Here is a 22,749-nt window from a genome sequence, read left to right as displayed (position 1 = left end):
CTCCCTTTCTCTCTCTGTCGTGGTTAGAATGGATAGTTCAGAGACATTCGTTCATGCGTTATAGAATAGATGTTTCGGCGGTTGTTGCTCTTCGCGTTCAATGATACCGAATTCCTAGCTGCGGACTAGTAATTAATATCAAAGACTTGTTCTTATTCTGTCTTTCTCGATAGTCTAAGAGTTTAACCACGTGGGATGGTTAAAAGATTCAGCAATCTACTCAAACCCTTATTTCCCTCTGCGATAGAGGTACTGGTCTGGTCTCAAACCGTGGCCCCCTCGTTATCGAGGTAAGCTGGTCTGGGGATAGAAAACCCAGGTGGGGGTTTTATTTGGAACATAGAAAGGGCTATCTCATGACGCCAGGTCCTGTCTGTGCTCCTAGGGGCGTGCCAATGACTTAGTGAAACTTTAAACAGAAATACAATTCTCACACATTAACATCATCACGTCATTTCACAAATACTATCATCTTTACTCATTCATTTTATACAACAATTAATGTAAGCCTCATAACGCTGTTTATACAATCGCCTCAGTTATGGTAATGTGGCCATATTGTCTGATGAGTTTCACAAAATTGTATCAAACGGACCAGTTCGTAGCTGGATTCTTCACCAATCTTTTATACATTCTCCAGAACATAAATACTGTTCGGATCTCCAGTGCTGTGAGGTGGAAGAAATTCCTTTGTTCTCTCTATGAAAAGTCACTCTCTCTATACTGTCTGGCCATGAGTCAGGATCTTCTCTAGGAATTTACGACCTCTCTGACCACAGCAGCCTGGGTGTGGGAGACAGAGGTAGGGGGATGGTGCATAGAAAAGGGCTGGTGCAGAGGGAGGGGGGAATAGTGCTCGCTGTACCCAAAGAGGGCAACGTCATGACAACACCAATTAAAAAGAAGAGACTTGCTTCGGCCGAGAAACACAAGCAATGGACGTTAGACCGGTGGAAATGTGTCCTTTGCTGTGGAGTCCAAATTTGATATTTTCGGTTCCAACCGCTGTGTCTTTGTGAGACGTGGTGTGGGGGAATGGATGATCTCTGCATGTGTATTTCCCACCATGGAGGAGGATGTGTTATGGTGTGGGGGTGCTTTGCTGGTGACACTGTGATTTATTTAGAATTCAAGGCGCACTTTAACCAGCATGGCTACCACAGCATTCTGCAGCAATACGCCATCACATCTGGTTTTGGCTTAGTGGGACTATCATCTGTTTTTCAACAGGACAATGATGAAGGGCTATTTGACCAAGAAGAAGAGTGATGGAGTGCTGTGTCAGATGACCTGGCCTCCACAATCCCCCGACCTCAACCCAATTGAGATGGTCTGGGATGAGTGAAGGAAAAGCAGCCAACAAGTGCTCAGCATATGTGGGAACTCCTTCAAGACTGTTGGAAAAGCATTCCAGGTAAAGCTGATTGAGAGAATGCCAAGAGTGTGCAAAGATGTCATAAAGGCAAAGGGTTATTTGATGTCTTCATTATTATTCTTCAATGTAGATAATAGTAAAAATAAAGAAAAACCCTTGAATTCGTTGTTCTAAAACTTTTGACCGGTAGTGTACATACTGTATATCTAACAAAGTGACATGGTAAAGAGTAGCACCAGCATATGCAATGTGTCATATACGTTAAATGGGTCAATGCAGAAAGTCCTGGTAGCTATTTGGTTAACTATTTAACGAACTGTGTAGCAGTCTTATGACTTGTGATAGATTCTGTTCAGGAGTTTGTCTTTGGTGGCTGGAATCTTGGACAATTTTTGACACTGCCTGTTTGCCAAGAGGTTTCCATAACAAGCGTTTAAGCAGCCAATCAAGATACTCTCAATTGTGCAGCTGTAGAATCCTTTGAGGTTCTGAGGGCCCATGTCAAATCTTTTCAGCCTCCTGAGGTGGAAGAGGTGTTCCTGTGCCCTCTGCACGACTGTGTTGGTGTGCTTGGACCATGATAGATCCTTGGTGATGTGGACACCAACGAACTTGAAGCTCTTGACCCGCTCCACTTCAGCTCCATCGATGTGAATGGGGGCGTGCTTGACCCTCTGTTTCCTGTAGTCCACGATCATCCCCTTTATCTTGCTGACGTTGAGGGAGAGGTTGTTGTCCTGGCATCACACTGTCAGGTCTCTGACCACTTCCCTATAGGCCCCCGTCATGTCTTCGGCAAACTTAATGATGGTGTTGGAGACGTGTGCGGCCACTCTGTTGTGGGTGAACAAGGAGTCCTGTCAGGATGTCAAGGATCCGGTTACAGAGGGAGTTGTTCAATCACAGGGTCCTGAGCTTAGTGATAAGCTTGGAGGGCACTATGGTGTTGAACTTTGAGTTGCAATAAACAGCATTCTAGGAAAGGGTGGTGTGGAGTGCAATATAGATTGCGTCAACTGTGGATCTGTTGGGGCGGTATGCGAATTGGAGTGGGTCCAGGGTGTCTGAGATGATGGTGTTGATGTGAGCAATGACCAGCCTTTCAAAGCACTTTCATGGCTGCTTCAAGCGTGTAGGTATTACAGACTAGGTCAAGGAGAGGTTGAACATGTCAGTGAAGACACTTGCCAGCTGGTCAGCCCATGCTCAAAGTATGTGTCCTGGTAATCTGTTTGGCCTTGTGAATGTTGATTTGTTAATGGTCTTACACACATCAACTAGGCAGAGCGTGATCACAGTCGTCGGGAGGAGCTGGTGCTCTCCTGCATGGTTCAGTGCTGCTTGCCTCCAACCAAGCATAGAAAGCATTAAGCTTGTCTGGTAGGCTCATGTCTATTCCCTTTTGTAATCTGTGATTGCGCCGACAGAGAGAAACACCTCTGAGAAGAGGAAGCACGTGGCTGTATGCTTTATGATTAACGACTCATGGTGTAATCATATTCAAATGCTGGCTTACAATCAAATCCAGGATACTATATACCTGGAATCTACATTTGTAGCTGGGGATTTTAGCAAAGCAAATTTGTGAACAAGGCTACCTAAGTTCTGTCATCATGAAGAGCTTTGAAAGACTAGTTAAGGATCATATCACCACCACCTTACCTGCCACCCTAGACCCACTTCAGTTTACATACCGCCCCAACAGGTCCACAGATGACGCAATCGCCATCACACTGCACACTGCCCTATCCCATCTGGACAAAAATAATACCTATGTAAGAATGCTGTTCATTGACTACAGCTCAGCATTCAACACCATAGTACCCTCCAAGCTCATCATCAAGCTGGAGGCCTGGGTCTCAACCCCTTCCTGTGCAACTGGGTCCTGGACTTTCTGACGGGCCGCCCCCAGGTGGTGAAGGTAGAAAACAACATCTCCACCCCGCTGACCCTCAACACTGGGAACCCACAAGGGTGTGTGCTCAGCCCTCTCCTGTACTCTCTGTTCACCCATGACTGCGTGGCCATGCACGTCTCCAACTCAATCATCAAGTTTGCAGACGACAGGAGTGGGCTTGATCACCAACGATGAGACAGCCTACAGGTAGGAGGTGAGGGCACCTCTCACTCAATGTCAACAAAACAAAGGAGATGATTGTGGACTTCTGGAAACAGCAGAGGGAGCACCCCCCTATCCACATTGAAGGGACTGCAGTGGAGAAGGTGGAAAGTTTTAAGTTCCTCGGCGTACACATCACAGACAAACTGAATTGGTCCACCCACACAGACAGTGTTGTGAAGAAGCAACAGCGCCTCTTCAACCTCAGGAGGCTGAAGAAATTTGGCTTGTCACCCAAAACCCTGACGATCTTTTACAGATGCACAATCGAGCGCATCCTGTCCGGCTGTGTCACAGCCTGGTACTGCAACTGCACCTCCCTCAACCGCAATGCTGTCCAGAGGGTGGTGCGGTCTGCACAACGCTTCACTGGGGGCAAACTACTTGCCCTCCATGTCACCTACTGCACCCGATGTCACAGGAAGGCCAAAAAGATCATCAAGGACATCAACCATCCAAGCTACTTCCTGTTCACACCGCTATCATCCAGAAGGCAAGGTCAGTACAGGGACCGAGAGATTGAAAAACAGCTTCAATCACAAGGCCATCAGACTGCTAAACAGCAATCACTAACTCAGAGAGGCTGCTGCCTACATTGAGACCTAATCACACAATGCCACTTTAAATAATGCCCCTTTAATAATGTTTAAATTATTACATTACTCATATCACATGTATATACTTTATTTTATACATATATTGTACCTTGCCTATGCCGCTCAGTTATCGCTCATCCATTTACTTATATGTACATATTCTCATTCACCCTTTTAGATTTGTGTGTATTAGGTAGTTGTTGGGGAATTGTTAGATTACTTGTTAGATATTGCTACACTGTCGGAACTAGAAGCACAAGCATAGAAACTACACTCACATTAAAATTTGCTAACCATGTGTATGTGACCAATAATATTTGATTAGTTTGCAAGCCCTGACACATCCGAGAGCATCAGAGCCGGTGTCGTAGGACTCGATCTTAGTCCAGTATAGTCGCTTTGCCTGTTTGATGGTTCGTTGGAGGGCTTAGCAGGATTTCTTATAAGCATCCAGCCTTTCGCTCAGTGCGAATGTTGTCTGTAATTCATGGCTTCTGGTTGGGATATGTACGTACGGTCACTGTGGGGATGTCATCGAGGCACTTATTAATGAAGCCTATTACTGATGTTGCTAACTTTAGCTAGCTGACAGTACGCTTTAATGTGAAATTAAAATGACTTTCTGACAAAATTATAGACTTATAATATCTCAATGTAGCTAGCTAGACTCTCTTACCCGTACACATAGATGGATGCTTCTTTCTCTCTGTCACGGATGCCATGGTTGCCCTTAGTTTGAAGATGTAATCCGGAGACAGGTGTTCTATAGAAAAGCCTTCTGTGTGTTGTCTTTTCGACTTCTGCATATTTACAATCAAATGGCAAAATGTTCTCCATCTCCGTAGCTATCATATTCCAATTCACAGGGCATTCCACTGCCTTCAAAACTTAGTCTTCCAGAAAGTGGAGAGCAACACTTTTACTGTTGTACATGATATCTTTCAATAAAGACACGTTAGAAAGGATTACCTGCACATACTGTCCAGCTCATGTTATCGACAGAAGCGTGCTACCTGGTAGACCAATCTGAACTCATCTCTCGGCATGGCCAGCCCATCCATTATCTCAGACAATCATGGCTAAAACAACTAGACTCGTAATTTAACAATTCTTACTTATTTTCAGGTGGCATACAAGTTTGTTATTAAGGCACATAAAAGTTCACATGTTCCAGAAGGCATTTCTTTCTTTTTTTACCCCCTTTTCTCACCAATTTCGTGGTATCCAATTGTTAGTAGTTACTATCTTGTCTCATCGCTACAACTCCCGTACGGGCTCGGGAGAGACGAAGGTCGAAAGCCAAGCGTCCTCCGAAACACAACCCAACCAAGCCGCACTGCTTCTTAACACAGCGCGCATTCAACCCCGAAGCCAGCCGCACCAATGTGTCGGAGGAAACACCGTGCACTTAGCGACCTGGTTAGCGTGCACTGCGCCCGGCCTGCCACAGGAGTCGCAAGTGCGCAATGAGACAAGGACATCCCTACCGGCTAAACCCTCCCTAACCCGGACAATGCTTTGCCAATTGTGTGTCGCCTCACGGACCTCCCGGTTGCGGCTGGCTGCGACAGAGTCTAGGTGCGAACCCAGAGTCTCTGGTGGCACAACTAGCTCCGCCACCCGGGAGGCCCCAGAAGGCATTTCTGAATAAAAAAGTTCATGTTCAAATGCCTCTCCTGTGACATACATAGTTCCCTTAAACGAGTCACCATATTGCAGTCTGTGCTAGCGAAAGTCCTGTAGCTTAGCATTCGTTTCATCGGACCAGTTCCATATTGTGTGTCACTGGTACTTCTTGTTTGAGTTTTTGCTTGTAAGCACGAATCAGGAGGATAGAGTTATGGTCATATTTGCTAAATGGAGTGCAAGGGAGAGCTTTGTCGTCATCTCTGTATGGAGTAAAGGTGATCTATAGTTGCACAGGTGTCATGCTGGTAGAAATTAGGTAAGACTAAGTTCAGTTTTGCTGCGTTTAAGTCACAGGCCACTAGGAGCATCGTATCTGGATGAGCATTTTCTTGTTTGCATTTGGCCCTATATACATTTTTCAATATATATGGAAACTCTTGGTAAATATTATGATCTACAGCTTATCATGAGCTATTCTAACTCCGGCGAGCAGAACCTCAAGACTTCCTTAATATTGGAGATTGTGTGCACCAGTTGTTGTTACAAAGAGACACACACAGTGCAGATGTTGCATGTAATCCATCCATCTCGACCCGTTGAAGTAGAAATATTAATCCAATCATTCTGATGTCCAGAAGCTCTTTTCGGTGGGTGGAAACATTTATGTAAAACATTTTTTTTTAAGATCAGCTCAAAAATACACACAAAATAGCAGGGACTGGTCATGAGCCCGTTTCTACTATTGCTTTAATTGGCATAGTTCGATTGTACTCTCACGTGGTCCCTGCAAAGCAATGGCATTGCTTAGAGGGGAAAAGCCTTTGTTAGTTGTTTCACTTTGTCATCTGTCTTTTTTTGCCATCATTGCACGTGCAGTAATCAAGTTGCAGGGACCCCCCCCTCTTTGTTTGTGTATTGTTGGAAAGAAGCTCTTGCCTTAAGGCCTTTTGGGAAGCCTCTTTATGAGAGTGAGGCTTCCTTTTAATAAAAGGTTCCTTTTGTAGAGGTGATCTAAGGTTAAGGCTATTTTAGACTAAAGGGTGACAAATCACTAATCAATTCAACAATCTTGTTGCCGCTCCATTGAATTGAATAATAATTATTTGGTGGGTGCTTATTTGTCCTATTTTACGTGTACAAGTGTGTACTTATGTGAATTAGAAATATGTTTTTTGCATATCCCCACTCTCCCTGAGACACCTGTGGAAGGTTGGGGTCAGAGCTGGGGGCAGCCATTATTAACGTCATCTGGAGCGAAATCGGTTAAGTGCCTTGCTCAAGGGCACAGGAGCATATTTTTCACATTGTTGGCTCTGGGATTCGAACCGGCGACCTTTTGGTTATTGGCCAAACGTTCTAACCCCAAGGAATACCTGCCAACCGTATGCTAAAACTGCCTGTAGTTGCAATCGAAAGGCTGAAGGGACAAATTACTTATCAATTTACAAGCCTGCTGGAGCTCCATTAAAGAAAACAGCCTTTAGCTGTGATTCTCAATATAGCCTAGTATTAACATAAAAGTGAAAGAAAAGGCACAGCATTATTAATGGCCTACGTACAGTAGCCTGCACATAACAATTTAACTTCCTTGTTACTGTAATGCGGTCATACGTTTGTTGTATTGGCCAGGTTCTGTGCCACAGCAAGAGGGCATGATGGCTTCACTTGAAAGGGAGTTGAGAGTAGCTGAACGCCGATACCGATTATTGGAGGACCAAAAAAGCCGATAACGATTAATCGGGTGATTTTATTTATTTATTTATTTATTTGTAATAATGACAATTACAACAATACTGAGTGAACACTTATTTTAACTTAATATAATACATCAATAAAAATCTATTTAGCCTCAAATAAATAATGAAACATTTTCAATTTGTTTAAAAAAATGCAAAAACAAAGTGTTGGGGAAGTAAAAGTGCAATATGTGCCATGTAAAAAAGCTAACGTTTGAGTTCCTTGCTCAGAACATGAGAACATATGAAAGTTGGTGGTTCTTTTTAACATGAGACTTCAATATTCCAAGGTAAGAGGTTTTTAGGTTGTAGTTAATATAGTATTTATAGGACTATTTGTCTCTACCGTTTGTATTCCATATACCTTTGACTATTGGATGTTCTTATAGGCACTATAGTATTGCCAGTGTAACATTATCTTCCGTCCCTCTCCTCGCCCCTACCTGGGCTCGAACCAGGAACACATCGACAACAGCCACATACGAAGCAGCGTTACCCATCGCTCCACAAAAGCCACGGCCCTTGCAGAGCAAGGGGAATAACTACTCCAAGTCTCAGAGCGAGTTACGTTTGAAACGCTATTAGCGTGCACCCCGCTAACTAGCTAGCTATTTCACATCTGTTACACCAGCCATTATGCTGATAGGCTTGAAGTCATAAACCACACTGTGCTTGCGAAGAGCTGGGTGGCAAAACGCAATGAAAGTGCTGTTTGAATGAATGCTTATGAGCCTGTTGCTGCCTACCATCGCTCAGTCAGACTGACAGACATCGCTCAGACAGACATCGCTCAGTCAAATCATAGACTTAACTATAACATAACGCACAGAAATACGAGCCTTTGGTCATTAATATGGTCGAATCCAGAAAATATAATTTCGAAAACAAAGCGTTTATTCTTTCAGTGAAATACGGAATCGTTCGGTATTTTATCTAACAGGTGGCATCCCTAAGTATAAATATTCTTGTTACATTGCACAATCTTCAATGTATGTCATAATTATGTAAAATTCTGGCAAATTAGTTCGCAATGAGCCAGGCTGCCCAAACTGTGAGAAAAGTTCACTGACCATTTCACTCACCCTAGCAGTGCTGGTTAGGCTGTTTTTATGTTATTCAGAGCGTCGGTGACTGTAACTGTATTGCTGGCAACAATTTAATTATGCTTTTTTTTGCCATCGTTTACTGACACTGGCCATATTCAACGGGTGTTGAGCGTTCATAAATGTGTCAGTTATTCTGCGCTCTGGTACACTCAGACAAGAGTGCGCTGAAATCGGAGAAGTCTATCGACAGTTGTCGCAGTGGCATCATGAACGTTGTATTGAAATGGTTACTTGCATAGTGGAGTCTTTTTTTGTTTAGTCCTGTAGTTAGCTAGCTAAATAATTAACCCTAATCCCCATTCATAACATTACTACCCTGCATGAATCTGCAGGTGGCTAACCAACTAGGTTCAATGTTAGCTAGCTTGCTAACATTAGGCTATAACTAGCAATGCAAATGGCTCTGAGATACAGTACATACACATAACGTTAGATAGCAAGCCAGCCAGCTAACGTTAGCTAGCTACCTAACAGTACGCTTAAACTTGAAATGTAAACTGCTTTCTGACCATTTGTAACGTGTAATATCTGAAAATGTAGCTAGCTAGACTCTTATCCGTATACATGGATGGACCCATCTCCCTCTTTCACAGATGCCATGGCTGCCTTTTTAGTTTGAAAACGAGACAGGTGTTTTTTACAGCCTTCTGTCTGTTCTCTTTTCAACTTCCTCTGCATATTTACAATCAAAGGCCAGAATTTTCTCCGTCTCCTTAGCTATCATACTATTATTCCACCATCTCGATCCACTGATTTCAAAAGTCGGTCCTCCAGAAAGTAGAGAGCAACACAAAAAATAAAAAATAAAATAAAAGTTTGTTCAAGTGGCTTATCTGTGAAGTAGTGACACGCCTAGTTTCCTGATACCAGTCACATATTCGGTCTTGGCAAGACTTTTGATTATGGCATTTACAAATACATTCATTTGGTGCAAAGGGTAATGTAGCATTACATCAAAGTACAGGCCAACTTTTGCATCATGTTTAGGCCTGTATTACACTAATTAGTGTGTGCTCTACACATACAGTGTGGTTAAAAACATTGGACCCAGAGGATCGGTGAATGGTGGCCCTAAAGGTGTTAACTACTGTCACTGTTTCATCAAAGTAGTTAAAGCAAATTTATTTCATCCTTCATCGCAAATATGCTCCACAACCACTGTGATGGCATGACAACATTACTAGAATGTTCTATGTATTCACAGTACATATCAATCTATGGAGCCAGTGCTGAAAATGGCCAGTTGGCCCCTTGAAGATTTTAGCGGTCACATGTTGCCTTACCCTTTCTCCTCGTCCCCTAACTAGACCTGAATCAAACTGTCACGGCACACAGTCAAGTTAGAGAGTGTGTGTGTGTGTGTGTGTTTAAAAAAAATTGTATTTGTTTTTTTTAACACAGTGTTGAAATAGGACCACAGGCCCTGTGATGTTTGTTCTGTATCTGTAAATGATGGGCAGATAATGATGGTATATAAACACACATAAATGCATCCTGTTTTTTTTTCTTTCTGTCTCAACTCCAGTGATTCATGGGCCATGGAATGGCGTTACAGGAATGCACTGATCACTCAGTACTACCCGTTGCTGCTTCTCTCTCACCACTTTTCATTGAGTAAACAAGCCCAGGGAGGCAAAAGAGAGGGTTGAATGAATGGAAGTATAAACGGATCAATCAGTATACGAACAAATTAATGTAAGACGATGCATTGGGGTTCTCTCCCCTAAGACAATGTTGAGAATACACTCAATGTACTACAATGTACTAACTTTTTCAGTTGGTGGCACCTGCACATGATTTTGGTCGCACCAATTTTCTTCAAATAAAATAGTTGATAATGACCTGGCCTGTATCCCATAATGTGCCTGCTTTCCATACAGATCCAAGCTAATAATGACTAGCTGTCTTTCAAGGTAGCATGCCCTTGTCTTCTTACATTGATTTGGATACTGTAACAGCAAAGACAATATACTTAAAATAAAGTGCAACATGTGTTTATTGCAGATTTCAAAGTGCCATGTTATTTTCTGTGAAATCCTCTAGGGGGCAGGATTTACCCGCAGCAACAAACAAAAAAATTGGGGAAGGATTGATTTCAATTGTTTTTTTTACATTTCTAATTTCAGAAACACGCTTTTTTAAATTATAAAAACAACTAAATTGATGTTCCAAGGCCATAGCAATACTTAAACCACATCAGGGGACCAGTTGTTATAATATCTGATGTGATCTTGTTGTGTAGTTACCTTTTTAATTCAGGTGCGCACCAGCCAGACAGTTGAGTTTGTCTAGCTGTGTTTCTGCAGCGCATTTGTAATGGAGTTTTCAAAACAAATATCCACTGGATTGATTGCAACAACCAGCTGTTTGAGAGCTGCGCGCTCTCTCCGACCAATAGATTATCTATAGGCTATATATGTGCAACGCGCATGAATGAACAGATTCGGGAATCCATATTATTATTATTATTATTATTATTATTATTTTATTTTTTTTACAATTATTTAGCCTAGAATAAAAATAACATTATTACAATATTATTTTCACTGGCCCAAGCTGGCCACTGACGGGATGACCCGGAGGGTTTCTAAAACATCCCGTGTTGAGCACAGTCTGGCATTCCTGTACTGTTGTTGCCTCTTCATAAAGTTGGTTTATTTTTGGTCATTTTCACATTTTACTGTTAGAATAAATCATGATGATAAAAAAAAGGAAATTGTGAACTAAAAGGGATGGTGCCAGGTTTCCTCCAGATGTGACCCTTGGCATTCAGGTCAAAGTGTTCAATCACTGTCTGAGAATCTTGTTTCCCAACGGTCTGAGTCCTGAGGTGCCTTTTCACATGACAGCCCAACTCCAAGTGGGCTGTCATGTGCCTACCATAAAGGCCTGATTGGTGGAGTGCTGCAGAGATGATTGTCCTTCTGTTACTGGAACTCTGTTAGAGTGACCATCGGGTTCTTGATCACCTCCATTGCCAAGGCCCTTCTCCCCCGATTGCTTAGTTTTCCAAGGCAGCCAGCTCTAGGAAGAGTCTTGGTGGTTCCAAACTTCTTCCATTTAAGAATGGCTAATGTGTTCTTGGGGACCTTAAATGTTGCAGACATGTTTTGGTACCCTTCCCCAGATCTGTGCCACAAAACAATCCTGTCTTGGAGCTCTACGGACAATTTCTTTGACCTCTTGGCTTGGTTTTTGCTCTGACATGCACTGTCAACAGTGTGACCTTTATATAGACAGGTGTGTACCATTCCAAATCATGTCCAATCAATTGAATTTACCACAGGTGCAATCCAATAAAGATAGATGTAGATGCATGTCAAGGATAATCAATGTAAACAGGATGCACCTGAGCTCAATTTCGGGTCTCGTGGCAAAGGGTCTGAATACTTATCTAAATAAGGTATTTCTGTTTTTGCTTTGTCATTGTGGGGTATTATGTGTAGATTGACGAGAGGTATTTAATACATTTTAGACTAAGGCTGAAACGTAATACAATTTGGAAAAAGTCAAGGGCTCTGTATACTTTCTGAATGCTCTGTAAAAGGGTTCAGCACCAGCCTGCATGAGCTTACTCTGAGGTCACTGTGCAGAGATTAGGAATCTGGGTTTGTAAACAAGGCCACAGCTCCAGATCCCAGGAACGCCAATAGCCAGTGAACTGTACCCTGTGGTACAACGGTTCTATGTCTATTCATTAAAATTTTGTAATCTGCGTTTTTTGGGGGGATAAAGATCGTAGATTGTCTTCCTTGTCAGATTCATTCATTCCCTGTTCGTATGTTGCCCCCAGATTTTTGTTAGAGTTTTTAGATGTTGTATTTAAACAAGTCTTACCCTATTTTGGTAACGTAAGATAATTCAGTTTAGAATGAATGTCTTGTGAATCAATCGGCCGGGCTTTTCACTGTGTGTTGTATGAGTGAGTGAGTGGGCCAGATTCTTGGCTAGGGCCGCAGTGTGTTTTCTTTCTTCTGCTGAGCGGTGTGTGTGGACAGATTAAGAGCTGTGGTCTCGAGCAAACAGCGGCAATAAAGCAACAAGCAGAGGGAGTCTGAGCTAACATGCTGGGCTCCTTGGCCACACAAATGGCAGAGGAGAGATTGACAGCAGCATAATCCCTACATAAAGCACTTCCATGATTGGGTGTGTTTCCATTTTTACTGAGTGGTCCAATTAGATTGGAAAATAGGGGAAAATAGGCCTATAGCCATGATATTCTTGCGTTGCATAGACTGTTGTCTATTTCAAGACAATAAGTGACACACTATCCCTGAAGTTTTAGGTGTTGGATTTTCTTAACTTTTCTGAGGCATTGGGTAGGCGTTGTTTGAGAAGGTTGTTATAGGCAGCCTAAGTAAGAGACCGAAGCATTCCCTCATTGCTTAGTCATGTTGTTACAACGTCATTGGATTTTACTGCGGAGAAGCAATGTTGCTGTTTTCCTGCATATACTGTACTTTAGTCTCCTCTGGCACAGACTTAAAGCTGCAATATGTAACTTTTTGGGTGACCTGACCAAATGTGCATAGAAATGCGAGTTAGGTCTGTCATTCTCATTGAAAGCAATTCTAAGAAGCGGTAGATATGTTCTATGTGCACTTTGTTTCCCGTTAAGTTTAGTTTTTTTAAACATCTTATACACTAGCTTCAAACAGCTGAAATTACAACATTTTTGGTTAAGGAAAATCTAGTTCACAGCGGTTTAAATGGTACAATGATTATCTGCACTATGCTTGCTTGTTTTCTCACAAACTGAAATTGTGCAAACTATTTTAAAATATGTAGCAACCAGGAAATGGCGGAGCGATTACTGCGTAGTGCATCTTTAAGTAATCATCTATTCAGGCCTGACCTAAGTTTTGTGAGTTGGGAGCTATTTAAGATGGGGCTTCCACCACTTGTGGGCCCACGATGTGCCGGTCAGCGGCCCACTCCAACACACCTCCCCCTAGCCCAGAACCATCGCTCGCAGACCCAAACGTTTCCTTAACCACCGATGATGTAGCTGTTGCCAGCACTTAATGGAGGCCTTTCAGGTTTAAATCTTTTCACTTTGTCTTCCATTTCTTTGAATTTCTACCTATGTCATTAATACACACTGTTTTCACCTCCCCTACTCAAGTGTTTGCTGAGGGTGTTAGTGTGTACTTACAGTAATTGAAAGGGGACATTTTTGGAAGCGGTAAACCGGGGCTAATGCAGGGACTTTATGTGCCACGCCATGACGGAGACAAACCAGTGTTCGGTACTGGAAACCCTTCAGGTATCTGTGTCAAGACTTCTTAACTAGGCAGCGTTTATACACAATTAAGTAACCCACTTGTGTAATCAAACGTGTTGCTTGTTGTTTGCGTGTAAACCAACAGGGAATGTTCATCTGTTATTGACAGCATCTGGCAGAGAGGGGGTAATTAAAGGCACTTGTTAACTAAGACTCACATTCTGAGACATTACCAGAGGGATCCCATTCTGGAGATACTCCCACCCCTCTTCACTATTTATGAATGGCCTGATGCCAGTACACTTTGTACAGTCTTGGCACACTAAGGCGTAGCCTATAGGCTACATTTTATACGGTAACCCAGTCATTGCGTAGGATCACTGGTTCCCACTCAGACCAAGTGCTCTGCTAGGAGTAGAATTGAAGCAACCACACAAGGGATTTTATGTTTTAACCGCCCACACTTTCACACTTTCAGTTTATCTTCCTAGCACTTAACTTAACTATGAAAACATGCCAAGGAAACTGAGATTTTAGGCTGTGACCCTAATGAATGCTTCCCCATGTGTTTCAGGTACATTACGGCTCTGACAGACTCTGAGGAAGAAGAGAAGAGTGAGGCTGATGAGAGTCAGGAGGAAGTGACTGTGATCGAGCCTCTGGACGAGTTCTCAGCCCTCCTGGAGAGGATGGATGCTCTACACAATGGCACGGACAGAGACAAGAGGGAGTGCCTCCGCACCATGCTGGATAAGAGGACAGAGGTGGGCTTCTTCAACCAACAGTCCTAGTCTTTAGTTTGGATGTCCTAGGCCTAGAAGAAATGTCCAAGACTGCCGCACAGAAGAAATGCCAGCCCGCGCAGCCAGAAATGCACAATATTGAAGCGTTACTGAATTTATTATAGTTCGCCCCATTATTTTACACTATACTTAGATCAACGTTTCCCTGTGAGACTTGTGAATCAACATAATATTATCCCCCTTTTTAAATTCATCAACCAAAACAAATCTTTGCAAGATTGAGTTGGTGACTTTGCTGAAGGCAACAGAGTATAATTCTACTAACCGGTAGCCTACGAGCCGTCTTCCCATCACCCGAGTTTGCGAGTTGATGCGCTTTTCAGGTCAAAGTGCAGAGCCACATACACATTAGTTAATATTCTTTGCTAGTTAGCGAGTTATTTGCCCAGTTAGGCTGTAGCTAATTATTGGTCAGAAATGGGGGAGTGACTGCTTCCTACAAGAGCACAAAACTTCTACATTTCTAGCTGTCTTTGAAAAGCAAGTCAGGTAAATGGCTTTTATACAGTGCCTTGCGAAAGTATTCGGCCCCCTTGAACTTTGCGACCTTTTGCCACATTTCAGGCTTCAAACATAAAGATATAAAACTGTATTTTTTTGTGAAGAATCAACAACAAGTGGGACACAATCATGAAGTGGAACGACATTTATTGGATATTTCAAACTTTTTTTAACAAATCAAAAACTGAAATTGGGCGTGCAAAATTATTCAGCCCCCTTAAGTTAATACTTTGTAGCGCCACCTTTTGCTGCGATTACAGCTGTAAGTTGCTTGGGGTATGTCTCTATCAGTTTTGCACATCGAGAGACTGAAATTTTTTCCCATTCCTCCTTGCAAAACAGCTCGAGCTCAGTGAGGTTGGATGGAGAGCATTTGTGAACAGCAGTTTTCAGTTCTTTCCACAAATTCTCGATTGGATTCAGGTCTGGACTTTGACTTGGCCATTCTAACACCTGGATATGTTTATTTTTGAACCATTCCATTGTAGATTTTGCTTTATGTTTTGGATCATTGTCTTGTTGGAAGACAAATCTCCGTCCCAGAATGGTCCTGTATTTGGCTCCATCCATCTTCCCATCAATTTTAACCATCTTCCCTGTCCCTGCTGAAGAAAAGCAGGCCCAAACCATGATGCTGCCACCACCATGTTTGACAGTGGGGATGTTGTGTTCAGGGTGATGAGCTGTGTTGCTTTTACGCCAAACATAACGTTTTGCATTGTTGCCAAAAATTTCAATTTTGTTTTCATCTGACCAGAGCACCTTCCACATGTTTGGTGTGTCTCCCAGGTGGCTTGTGGCAAACTTTAAACAACACTTTTTATGGATATCTTTAAGAAATGGCTTTCTTCTTGCCACTCTTCCATAAAGGCCAGATTTGTGCAATATACGACTGATTGTTGTCCTATGGACAGAGTCTCCCACCTCAGCTGTAGATCTCTGCAGTTCATCCAGAGTGATCATGGGCTGCATCTCTGATCATCATCTCTGATCAGTCTTCTCCTTGTATGAGCTGAAAGTTTAGAGGGACGGCCAGGTCTTGGTAGATTTGCAGTGGTCTGATACTCCTTCCATTTCAATATTATCACTTGCACAGTGCTCCTTGGGATGTTTAAAGCTTGGGAAATCTTTTTGTATCCAAATCCGGCTTTAAACTTCTTCACAACAGTATTTCGGACCTGCCTGGTGTGTTCCTTGTTCTTCATGATGTTCTCTGCGCTTTTAACGGACCTCTGAGACTATCACAGTGCAGGTGCATTTATACGGAGACTTGATTACACACAGGTGGATTGTATTTATCATCATTAGTCATTTAGGTCAACATTGGATCATTCAGAGATCCTCACTGAACTTCTGGAGAGAGTTTGCTGCACTGAAAGTAAAGGGGCCGAATAGTTTTGCACGCCCAATTTTTCAGTTTTTGATTTGTTAAAAAAGTTTGAAATATCCAATAAATGTCGTTCCACTTCATGATTGTGTCCCACTTGTTGTTGATTCTTCACAAAAAAATACAGTTTTATATCTTTATGTTTGAAGCCTGAAATGTGGCAAAAGGTCGCAAAGTTCAAGGGGGCCGAATACTTTCGCAAGGCACTGTATGTCTTAAAGGGGCAGTGGTGTATTTTGAGACAGGCTTGAATATGCAAAGAAGCCAATAGGCAGAGGGTAGCCTACATTTTTCTCTGATTCTCTGTATGGTAATAATAATGACTTTTATTTTGTAAAGTGGTTTCTTGCATCATATGACATAATACAATGCAATTCCCACTCACCTATTTGGCCCATGTTGTTACAGACCAAGTAAAAAAATCTCTCCTACTTGTCAAAAGGTTAACATCAAGCCCTTCATAAAACATGTTATGTCTCTAACTTAAAGGGTTACAGCCTCAGTGTTCAAAGTAAGCACATGCTGGAAGTTGCACGGAATTCTCACAACGTTCAACTTTCCACTCAAGAGACCTTAAAATTTGCTCCATGCTGACAATAATTAGATGGGATATTGCATAGAAGAAATCTATATTTTTCCAAAATAGCAAAAACAAATACTATTTGAATCCAAGTCTGAGCAGTGAAGTTCCTCGGTGAAGCCTGCCTCTTGGAAGTCAATTTGTGAAATTTATTGACACTCCTCTTTTCTTTACAGTTTGGACAGAACACTACTTTCTTATGGCGACTAGTTCGGGCCTATGTGGATGTCCACGACATCACTACCAACCTAGAGCAGAAGAAGACCCATGCAGAGACTGGTAATCACTCATTCATATATCTTTATGTACATATTCTTTATCCCCTTACACTGTGTATAAGACAGTAGTTTTTTTTTGAATTGTTAGTTAGATTACTTGTTGGTTATTACTGCATTGTCGGAACTAGAAGCACAAGCATTTCGCTACACTCGCATTAACATCTGCTAACCATGTGTATGTGACAAATAAAATTTGATTTGATTTAATAAACCACATACTGACCCCTTGATCTCCAGTATTCACAGCATGTACCAAAGATTAGGGTTATACAATTCCCAAAATTTCCCAAAATGTCTCGGTTTCTATTCCCCAAAATGCCCAGGTTTTTCAGAGAGTCTGGAAATGTGCAACCATAGCAGTTCCTGGTATTGGAGACATGTATGTTCATTTGCAGAACTGGTTCTGCAGGCCACCCACATGTTGGCAGTGTCCACATCTCAGAGTGGTCTGGAAGTAGTCCTGGTGTTAATCAGCAACTGAATGACACCTGGAAAACCAACCAGTTGGCATGAACCTCTAGTATTGATAATATGACCTCAGTAAGCCAATTTCAAATCTGGCCACAAAGATAACTAGCAGGATCTGGTGAGCTTTGGCGAAGTCTGTGAGCACAGCTGTATTCTGTCAACCGTAGGCTTATGATGAAGTGCTCTACTTACAGCTAGCTATATGTGCATTAGCAATAATGCACAATGAGCCATTCACAGGGTCTGTTGCGCCACGTTAAGTTGTCAGTAAGACACGGTTGTGCATGGACTTATTTCCCACATGCAACCTAGCACAATGGCCCATTTGGCCAAAACAACACTACATATAACAGTTCACTTTTCATGCTCTTCACATGTCTAGAATGACGTAATGCTGTTGGCAAGAAGAAGGCAACCGGCCTACATGACTATAGACCTTTAGCACCCACCTCGTCATCATGAAAAACTTTGAACACCTGGTTCTGTCCCATCTCAAAACCACCACCGACGCCCTCCTTGACCACATGCAGTTCGCCGACAGAGCCAATTGGCCTGTGGATGATGGCGTCAACATGGGCCTTCACTACATCCTTCAACACCTCAACAACCCGAGGATATTGTTTGTGGACTTTAACTCAGCCTTCAACACCATCATTCCGGACCTGCTACAGCATGAACTCACACAGCTGAACGTATCTGACTCCATCTGCCGGTGAATCACTGACTTCTTCTGACCAACAGGACACAGCACTTTAAGATGGGAAAACATCTCTCAACACAGGGGCGCCACAGGTTTGCATGCTCTCTCCTTCCTCTTCTAACTACACAAATGACTGCTCCTCCAACGACACATCCGCCAAACTACTCAAGTTTGCTGATGACACCAACCTGGTCGGTCTAATTTCTGACGACAAAAATCCAAGTACCATGGAGAGGTTGACCGCCTGGTGCAATCGCAACAACCTGGAACTCAACACAGTCAAAACCATGGAAATGGTGGTTGACTACAGGAAATTCCCCCCACCATCTTTCTCCCTCGAGATTGATGGCTCAGCCGTCAGCACTGCCGAGTCATTCAAGTTCCTGCGAACCATCATCTCTCACAGCCTCAAGTGGGCGGACAACATCAGTGGTGACCAAGAAGGCTCAACAGAGGCTATCACCGTCTGGTTCTGTCTGCTTGTTGCAAGGGCAAACTGCAGCGCATCGTCCGGTCTGCGGAGAAGGTCATCGGGCTGTCACCTTCCCTCCATGAAGGACTTGCACACCTCCAGTACAAGACCATTGCTGACCCTGCCCACCCGAAATACCCCGTCTTTCAAAGACTGGCAGACGGTTTAGGTCCACCACTTTAACCTTTTCTTCCCCAATGCTGTGGCCCTCATCAGCCGGCTATTGGGCACATAGGGATTAAGTGACTTTGCATTGGACTGATTACTGCATTGTCATCAATGACCTGAAATAGTAATCTGCATTATACTCCATTTGCCCATAATGTTTGTACCATACAGCTGTGGTGGCATATAGGGTTGTGGCGGTCATGAAATTTCATCAGCCGGTGATTGTCAATCAAATAACTGCCAGTCTCACGATAATTGACCGCTAATTAACATACACACTTAGTATCTCCTGGCTTCCACACATAGCCTACAAGCCACTACTGCAGACCTTTGGAACAAAAAGTCTAATAAATCCATGTAATATAGCCTTCAATATCAATTGAATATCCAATTTGCGCATATTAAAGATAATTGGAACAACTGTCCACGTTTATTTTTTCGTCAGCCAACAAGTTGAGTAGGCCTAACGAACAGCAAAAGCACTAGCCTATGTCAATCTACTATCCCCCATAGTACAAAAGTTGACCTATTCTGTGCGAGAAAGAAATATTACAAACATAGTCTGGGACAGTTATGGGATGGGGATAGATCCCAAAGTATTACAAACACTAGCATCCCAAAACTTTTTAAAGTAATGGGACTGACTCAACAGATCAGAAGGTTTAGCTATAAATGTTGAGAACTATTAGGCTATTTCTTCACATAAGCGCAGCAATGCGCACATGGCAGTAGGCTATAAGCACAAATGTTCCATTAGTGGGAAAACGCCATTCTCAAAAGTGACCGCAAAAGCGATTTATGCATGTAATGCTTTTATTATGAAAGGTCATTTTTACAGTGGAAATTATTTTTTTAGGTTCTACACCAGTTGTAAAGCGGATTAATGTGCTTAACTTCTTAAAATTATTTGGCAACTTTATTTGTGATACAAACCGTATCAAAACATATAGGTCTATGGGCTAGGCTACATGAGGTGTGCAACTATGATTTTTTTTTTTTGTCGTTAAAAAAGGGTATGCATTTCTTGCCTTACTGCACACAAGCTGGTGATGATATCATTCACAAGTGATAGGCTAATATTCCCTGTGGTTAATTTTCCTGCCAGCCAGGTAGACTAATAATCCTGTTGTAAAGAGAAGCAATGTGCTTAATGTTAGGAAAGTTGAGAAATAAATATAGTAAGCCTATTAACGTTGATGGGATCCTCTTTTTAATAGAGCCCAATCACTCTTTTCTCACGCAATTGCATAGCCTATTGCCTCACAAGTCCTCAACTGGCAGCTTCATTATCTAGTACCCGCAAAACACCAGTCTCAACTTCAACAGTGAAGAGGCGACTCCAGGATGCTGGCCTTCTAGGCAGAGTTCCTCTGTCCAGTGTTTGTGTTCTTTCGCCCATCTTAATCTTTTAATTTTATTGACAAGTCTGAGATATGGCTTTTTCTTTGCAACTCTGCCTAGATGGCCAGCATCCCGGAGTCGCCTCTTCACTGTTGATGTTGAGACTGGTGTTTTGCGGGTACTATTTAATGAAGCTGTCAGTTGAGGACTTGTGAGGCATCTGTTTCTCAAACTAGACACTATGATGTACTTGTCCTCTTGCTCAGTTGTGTACCGGGGCCTCCCACTCTTTCTATTCTGGTTAAAGACAGTTTGTGCTGTTCTGTGAAGGGAGTAGTACACAGCGTTGTACGAGATCTTCAGTTTCTTGGCAATTTCTCGCATGGAATAGCCTTCATTTCTCAGAACAAGAATATACTGACGAGTTTCAGAAGAAAGTTCTTTGTTTCTAGCCATTTTGAGCCTGTAATCGAACCCACAAATGCTGATGCTCCCAATACTCAACTAGTCTAAGAAGGCCAGTTGTATTGCTTCTTCAATCAGAACAACAGTTTTCAGCTGTGCTAACATAATTGAAAAAGGGTTTTCTAATGATCAATTAGCCTTCTTAAAATGATGAACTTGGATTAGCTAACAACGTGCCATTGGCACACCGGAGTGATGGTTGCTGATAATGGGCCTCTGTACGCCTATGTAGATATTCCATTAAAAGTCAACCGTTTCCAGCTACATTAGTCATTTCCAACATTAACAATGTCTACACTGTATTTCTGATCAATTTGATGTTATTTTACTGGGCAAAAAAATGTGCTTTACTATCAAGGACATTTCTAAGTGACCCCAAACTTTTGAACGGTAGTGTAGGTGTTCACTCAAATCGCTAATTTAAAAAAAAACTTTCAGCTTGCATGTTTTTATTTTCTCCCTGCCTTTTTCACATACTCCATCCCCTGCTGTGCTTGTAAGCAGAGTTACAATTAACTCACAACACTCTTTGCATGTCTCGTGTAACTGTAGCAATATGTTGGCCATGAGCCTCGGCTTATTACGTGCAGCACTATACCATTTACCATCTAGACTAGAGTCTTTCTCTTTTTCTCAACTGAGACTGTTGTGTGATTGTGCTGAAAAGTACAGACTGGCTTGACCCGTTTCTTCATACAGTAATCCTTCCTCATTAATGGGCCTCTAATCAAGGCTGGCCAGGTGCTTTCCGCAAAAGGCACCATTGTCAATTGGTTTGGAAACAGACGGAAACAGGGCGATGCAGTGTTGGCTATTTTAAAGCAACAAAGACATCAAGTTTATGGCCCTGTTGTCTTCCTGGATTATCTTTCATATCACTGTTGATTTTTATTTGTTCATCTCATGCCCAGTCTCTTCTCGCGTTTTGTGTGGCGTCTTTTTGTTTTTCGTGTGATGCGTGTTATTGAATGATGTCCATGTAATCCGTGTGGTTCTGTTGAATCTCCTCTTCTATTAAATGTAGGTACATTCCTATATGTTTGTATATACTGTATGACGTGAACAAACGTGCCAGTAGTGTGTATACTGAGCTCACGTTTCAGTGCAGTAGCTCTATTCATGTCCTCCCTCTTCACTCCCCTCAGGGAAGAAAGTTGGAGAGGAAGCCGTGAAGATGGACCCTATGTGTGCCGAAAGTCATCAGTGGTGAGTCTTTTTTTCTAATAGCCATATGTTACACATACATCCTCTTAAACCTATGTTGCAGTCCTAGTTGGGCAACTCAATTAGTTTGTAGCCATTCAGTTATGTCATTTATGGCTAGGTGCCATGTCCGTCTAGCCACTTAAATGCCAAAGAGTGAACATTGTTACCTCTCCTTGGATGTCCGCTCCACTGACTCCATGCGTAGTTGTTGCCTTGATGTTGTGTCCGTATGAGGACACAGACTACCAGGCCCTCACTTCCTCCCAACACCCATCCATGACCACATTGGCTGTGTGGTGTGTGTACTGTGCACACACACCCACCCTTGCAGAAATGGGTAAACGGAGACTAGTGTTACGATCTATTTGAAACATGGTTCGTAAAGTAGCCTAAGTGTTTGTGTGTGTCTTCCTTCTCCCTTGAACAACTGTGTGTCCCTGGAACTTTATCCAAATAAAATGTTATTTGTCACATGCTTCGTAAACAACAAGTGTAGACTTAAGGTGTATGCTTTCTTCCCAGGCGAAACAGTTTAGTAGAGTTCATGCATATAATATGACAACGTTTAGATTATTAAAAAAAATTGGACTTCGGA

At 42.5% G+C, this 22,749-nt stretch overlaps 1 protein-coding gene across 4 annotated transcripts in view; it reads left to right on the top strand.

Moving 5' to 3' along the window:
* The window catches only part of LOC109889799 (regulator of microtubule dynamics protein 2), a 71,654-nt gene that overhangs the window by 12,503 nt on the left and 36,402 nt on the right, over positions 1-22,749 (top strand). For all 4 annotated transcript variants that reach the window (XM_031823356.1, XM_031823357.1, XM_020481518.2 and 1 more), the window contains exons 3-5: positions 14,360-14,549; positions 17,233-17,335; positions 22,094-22,154. In XM_031823356.1, the coding sequence (XP_031679216.1) occupies positions 14,360-14,549; positions 17,233-17,335; positions 22,094-22,154 (354 nt within the window). The remainder of the gene's footprint in view (positions 1-14,359; positions 14,550-17,232; positions 17,336-22,093; positions 22,155-22,749) is intronic.

The sequence above is a fragment of the Oncorhynchus kisutch genome, linkage group LG4 (genome assembly GCF_002021735.2).
Source record: "Oncorhynchus kisutch isolate 150728-3 linkage group LG4, Okis_V2, whole genome shotgun sequence".
Taxonomy (NCBI): domain Eukaryota; kingdom Metazoa; phylum Chordata; class Actinopteri; order Salmoniformes; family Salmonidae; genus Oncorhynchus; species Oncorhynchus kisutch.
Note: the sequence above shows the minus strand (reverse complement) of the source record. Positions and strands in the feature narration are given on the sequence as shown.